At 29.4% G+C, this 6,575-nt stretch overlaps 1 protein-coding gene across 1 annotated transcript; it reads left to right on the top strand.

Annotated features, from left to right (window-relative positions):
• Positions 1-341: 341 nt before the first annotated feature.
• Positions 342-5,719, top strand: LOC108322140 (transcription factor bHLH35). Its single transcript, XM_017554129.2, is given in 6 exon segments — positions 342-733; positions 863-1,028; positions 1,184-1,411; positions 1,486-1,656; positions 5,461-5,484; positions 5,486-5,719. Coding segments are annotated over 6 exon segments (723 nt in total). The 5' UTR covers positions 342-665; the 3' UTR covers positions 5,552-5,719.
• Positions 5,720-6,575: the final 856 nt, after the last annotated feature.

Raw genomic sequence — 6,575 nt, forward strand, 5'->3', positions numbered from 1 at the left:
ATACTTAATAAAACACAATTTTTATAAAAAACTTAATTAAAAATACTTAAATTTACGAAAAAGCTAAAATTCAATTCAATTAAATTAATATTTTAAAATACAATATCTAATTAGTCCGAATCATTAATCTAAAACAAAAATATATATTAAGAATAACTAATTTCACTTATTTAGATAACAAGAGAATGTACACATTTAAAATTAAAAAAAAATTGACTATATTTCATCCCATTTGAAATATTAATAAACATATTTCCACATAAAATATAAAATGTAAACGCACGGGATACGATACAGTGTGATGACGTAAGATCTGTGAAGAGTTTTCCTAATATAATAAATAATATATATTTTGTGGTTGAATCCATGATTAATTATTAATGTGAATAACGCGGCCTCAGAGACACACATTGTTTGACGGTCTCGGTCGCTGTTTCTGGGAAGCAGCAAACTAGGAAACAAACATTCTCATCTCCATCGCTTCCTCTCCTCTCCATATATATATATATATATATATATGCATATTCGTGTGAATGTTGTATCCCACCCTGCACCCATCTAGCACAGAAAAACATTAGGTGAAAACACACCATAAAAGAAGGGAAAGAAAGAAAAGGATCAAAACCTTCCTCCTTCTGTCCGTTACAACCTCAAACTTTCCAACCATGGAAAATATGGGTGGGGAGTACAACCATTTCTGGGACACCTTCTTCCAAAACCAAGAGCTTGATAGGTAATCACAACTCACAAGATTTTCCTTATTCTCCATAAAGCAGTTAATCAACCGTTCATCATGTTGGTATATATAAACATAAGGGATATTGAATTACTAATTAAAAGAATTTGGTGATTGGACATGCAGCTGGGCAATGGATGAGGCGGCGATGTCCGGGTACTATGATTCAAGCTCTCCGGACGGTGGTGCTTCATCGATGGCATCAAAGAACATTGTTTCGGAGAGGAATAGGAGGAAGAAGCTGAACGAAAGGCTCTTTGCGCTTAGAGCCGTGGTCCCCAACATCAGTAAGGTATATATGCTAACAGTGTTGACAAACCCCACCTATATAACTTAGTGTTGTTCATTTCGCTTTCAGAAAAAGTAATAAGCATCTAGCAGCTAGCTAGTATAGGAGATAGGTGGCAGACACGTATTAATTTGGTTGTTGATGGCGAATTTTTACAGATGGACAAAGCTTCTATCATTAAGGATGCTATTGAATACATCCAGCACTTGCATGAGCAAGAGAAGAGAATCGAAGCAGAGATTTTGGATCTGGAATCTGGGAAGCTCAAGAACCCAACCTATGAATTTGATCACGACCTGCCTATTCTCCTCAGGTCTAAGAAGAAGAGAACGGAACAGCTATTTGATTCTGCCACTTCAAGAAATTCCCCAATTGAAGTAATCGAGGTATAGCTCATCACTCTTTTCTGCATTTCATACTCACTCATGTGTTATAAACTCATTGAGATGGTGAATGACAGCTGAGGGTTGCATACATGGGAGACAAGACGTTTGTGGTGAGCTTGACATGTAGTAAAAGGATAGACACAATGGTAAAACTGTGTCAGGTTTTCGAATCTTTAAAGCTGAAGATCATTGCAGCCAATATCACTTCTTTTTCAGGAACACTTTTGAAGACAGTCTTCATTGAGGTTAGTCTCCCACTTTTCCCTTTTGCTAAATTTCAATATCACTTATCTCATAACTTTCTGAATACATTAATCCAGAAAATTTTATTTAAATAAATCCTAAACGATAAGCTTATAGATTTTAAACCAATTCCAACCTAAAAGCTTAAGCCAAATACCTTAAGATTTAGTCTGTTATAATCTTTCTGCTTATACATATTATTGGTCTGACTTATTTTAACCAATAGTAATCGTGTTTATCGTCTCAATCAGCATGCATAATGTACTGATTATTGGGAAATGAACCACTTTAGTAAATTGGAAAAGCCGCAGAGTATTTTAGGGACAATGATTGTAACTGTAATGTAAGGACCTGTGTTTGACAGTGGATGATGCAAAAGCAAGGAAGGAAGCATTAATAAGTGAATATCTTCTCTCACCTATTCATACTATCTGTTGTGCCAACTTTAATGTGTTTAACGCGATGTTCTCCCAATCTGAGGTGTCTGGGATAAAAGAAAAAAAATAATATATAATAGATATATATTATTTTAAACTTGTAAAAAAAAGACAAATAAAATAATAATAAAACAATAGGAAAAATTATATTAATATTCACGTAGTAAATCCACCATTATGATTGTCTTCTCAAGGTCAAGGATAAGCTGGATATTTTATCATCTTATTGTTATCGAGAAAAGGAAGTAATGCAAGAAATTTAGTCCTTTTAATATTTAAGTTTGAACCTTATGAATTTAAAAGTTTCAGCCTAGCTCATTTTTTAGAGGCAAGCATTTTTTTTCTTCAATCTTTCCAAAAAATAATTTTCAAATTAACCACTTGAAACTTTAAATTATCACAATGTTAACATTTTGAAGTTTTTTTTCTAAGTCATTCCTTTAACTATTAAATCTATAATAAGTTATAATCAATTAAAATTTTGAAATATCACCATATTTATTTTTTTGGAGAGCTGTAGTGATAACATAAAAAAATTTGATGGATCAAATTAATCTTTGAGTCTAGTGTTTTTAATAAAAAATGTTAAAGTAATGGTAAAATGTCTTTGAAGAACTAACTAATTTGGTCTTTAAAACTCTTTGAAGACTACCTTGATAGTTAACAACTTAAAAAAAAAACTAAACTAAGAATTGGTGTTCATCAGAAAGACTATTGGAGGAGGAACTTTTTCTTCCTTACATAAATTCAGTGTCAACTAATTTATGTTCTATTAATTCTCATTTAACAACACGTCTAATACTGTCTTTGTCATTTTTGTCTCTTCCTTAACTATTTTTTTTCTAATATTAGGATAAAATATAAGGAATTGTATATAATTATGGGTTATTTAATAATTTCAAAATATCTCACTGCAGTAGAACTACATTGATTTTAGAAAATAGCACAAAATTAGCGTTTTATTAAAATTAAGTCAAAACAGAAGTGACAACTAGCAGTCAAAACAGAAGTGACAATTAGCAACTAATAAGTTGATTAGCGGCGCAGGATTTTATCCCCGAACGGAGATAAGTGGCGGATGTCTATATGGTTATATATTTCATATTTTTAAATTGTAAAATGTTAACCTTTAAAATATTCATACATAAAATAAAGAAGAAAAAATATTGAAAATAAACTATTAATACATTAAAAATAGTTACACAAATTACTACCTCAGTATACACTTACACTTCTTGTCTTTTTATACAATTTCGTAGTTTATGTTATTTCTCCAATATTATTATTCTTCAAACCATAAAATACACTTCAAATATAAACAAAATAATATATATATATATATATATATATATATATATATATTCTAACAGATAAATTAAATTAATATAAACTTTAATTCATTAAAATAACGTAATATAGTAAAAAGTGTCCACTAACAAATTATATAATGTTTTTGTTTCTGTATTTCTATATACTTACTGGCAGTTGGTGATAGAAAAATTAAGTTTGGCTCTTTGGATTTGGTAGATTATCATAGGATTTTCCTTTGTTGGAGAAGATGTTTTTTCTTCACAGTGTTTAATATACATATATTTTGTTTCTCATCCATTACTTTTGGTGAAATTAAAAAGACAAAAGAAGAAAAACAAAAGGCACTGTACTGTGCATGCTTTTGAAAATCAATTCATCCTTTCCGTTTTTTCCTGTTGTAGGGTTCTGTGTTGAGGCAGTGATGCCTGACCTAGTTTTAACTTTCACTTTTACGTAATGAAATCTGAATCATGCAATAGCCACTATATATATAAAATTTATTTTAAGATTTATCTTATTAGAATACTTGACCCAATCGAATAAAATTTAAATCGTATACCTTTCAAGAAAATTCTTATAATTCAGAATAGTAATCACACTTGATCTAGGTACAAAAACTGATGTATAGGAGAGGTAAGAAGTATAAAAAGAATCAAAGTGGCCCCATTACTCTGAAAATTTGGAGCAACAACGCATTCCAGAATGATTATGATGAAACATTGCTGTCTGTTTTGTTACATTGTATCTGGACTGGACCAGTCGTTCTTTGCATTTTTCTTCAAATGCAAATAATCTATTTCTCCTTCTACCTAGTAAGAGAAAGAGAACATATTCAGGAAGTTCTCACTTCCCCACCAGCCAGATTCAGTTTCTCCGAAATTTCTAGGTGGGAAAAACAGGAAACAGATGTGTTTTGTTTTTCCTGTTTTTATAATAGTACGAGTTGAAGAAGACAAATTCCAACTTTAGAATAATATTTGGTTGGTAGATGCAGTGCCCGTAATAAGAAAAAAGACCAAGAATTGAAAACGTGCTTTGCATTCTGAAAAGAAAATGAGAGCGTCTTCCTCGCAAGTCATCACGCAGTACAATTTTCAGCACGTTTATTTGAAATAACACTGTTGATTTGATTTTAGGAATAATTCGTATCCTATATTAGGGTCTCAAATCTCCATCATTTCTCGTCAATTTTCAGATGCTAAAACGTTTGATGATCTTCTTTTTCTTCCCATTTTCAACATAAAATGATTGCGATGACATATAGAGCGGTAGGGATTCACACTGATCATCATTCCGTTTATGAAATGGATCCTCTCAACTTAACTTTATCGTTTTAATTTCACTGAAGATCGAATGAGAGCCCTAAATATTCATTTTAGGGTTGCCTGTTGGTGGAACTAATTCCAACCATTTCTTCCTCAACATTTTTACGATAGCAATTTTTGAAAAATGAAATCTTTCGTTAATTAAAATTAACTCTTGTCATGTAACAAATAAAAATTTAAACAATTATATATATTTTTTCTATTAATTAATTTAACTCAAAAAAAATAATGTTTCTTTTACTTCTCTCTTAAAGGAAAAAAAATCTGTCTAGGCAATTATTTTATAAAAGAAAAATACAATTTTTTTTAGTGTTCTTATTTAAACTTTAAAGGATAAAAGTCCAACATAGAAATCCAAATGTAATTATGAGATTGTTTGTTTATCTTTATCACTTCTCGAATCTGATGTCAATACTTAATTAAGCTTACTGCATAATTGATTTATTTGTATATTTTCATTATTATAGCTATCTTTAAAATATGCACCACCCCGTATAAGCAAATACTAATGCAAATTAAGTTAAGAATTAATAAAAGTTAAGTTAAGAATTGGTCGAATCCAATGCAAAAGCCTATCATTAATTGAAAACGTTCTTAGACCTTTATCTTCACCATATTGATTATTAAAGCTTATCAAGTAGATCAATGGAAAGATTGATGTTTGATGTGTTCAAATTTGACACTTATCATTCCGTTTTGAGTTGTTTTTTTAATTGTTTGATATGTTTTGCAGGCTGATGAAGAAGAGAAAGATGTTTTTGCAGATAAAAATTCAGACAGCAATTTCAGCTCTGAATGGTCCTCATAGCCCTATGAGTATCTGATTCTAATGAAAACGAGTTCGATCAAAGCTTAAAATGTTCTGTCGGGTGTCTTTTTCTAGTTATCAATTTTCTTCTTTTTCATTTTCTGTATGCTGATAGCCTCTGACGCTGTAAGGCTTTACGCACATTGCCTTCAATGGAATCCAATTTTCATATTTTCCACTTAAATTAGCTTTCAATGCTATTTCAATAAAATTTCTAAAATATTATTGAAGAAATAAATATTTAAAATAAATTATATAAATTTATCTCGTTTATTTGAGAATATAAATATCTCACTTGGCTATTTTAATTTAAATATAATGAGATTGATTTTGAAAAACAACATTGACTAATTTATTGTTTTCATCTAATTCAATTGATCTTTTAAAAATGTGAATTAATTGAAACGGTATTATAAATAGGTACAAAAAGAATAAATAAATTATTTACTGAATTTATACACTGACTGCTACTAATCATGATTATTTTATTAATAACCTAATGTTTAGATTAAGTTAAGTAATGAGTCTCAATACATTTATTAATGAATGGAGGATGACAAAGTCTCGCATTTAACATGTTTTGGCATGGCATTCCCTCTCCTTAATTTAATTAATAAATAAAAGTTACATAATTATTACATTGCTATGTCCTCAGCATGTGTACCTTGTTAATGATTAGTTTGACTATTGTTTTTCTTAAGAAATTTGTGAAAATATGTAGGAAATATATGATTCTTCTATCTAAACAATTTGCAAAATAGTATTATAAAAGAAATTAATAAATTTTTAAGACTTCTTAAAGAGTTAAAATAAGTAATTAAATTTTACTAATAGTTATTTAAACATTGTGTTATGATTTATGTGCTTTGTGAAAATAATATTGAATCTTTTTCTTATTTGTTTATTATTTTATTGTTAAGTCGTTATCCTCTCCTTAATTTAATTAATAAATAAAAGTTACATAATTATTACATTGCTATGTCCTCAGCATGTGTACCTTGTTAATGATTAGTTTGACTATTGTTTTTCTTAAGAAATTT

Source organism: Vigna angularis, chromosome 1, assembly GCF_016808095.1.
Source record: "Vigna angularis cultivar LongXiaoDou No.4 chromosome 1, ASM1680809v1, whole genome shotgun sequence".
In the NCBI taxonomy this organism is placed as follows: domain Eukaryota; kingdom Viridiplantae; phylum Streptophyta; class Magnoliopsida; order Fabales; family Fabaceae; genus Vigna; species Vigna angularis.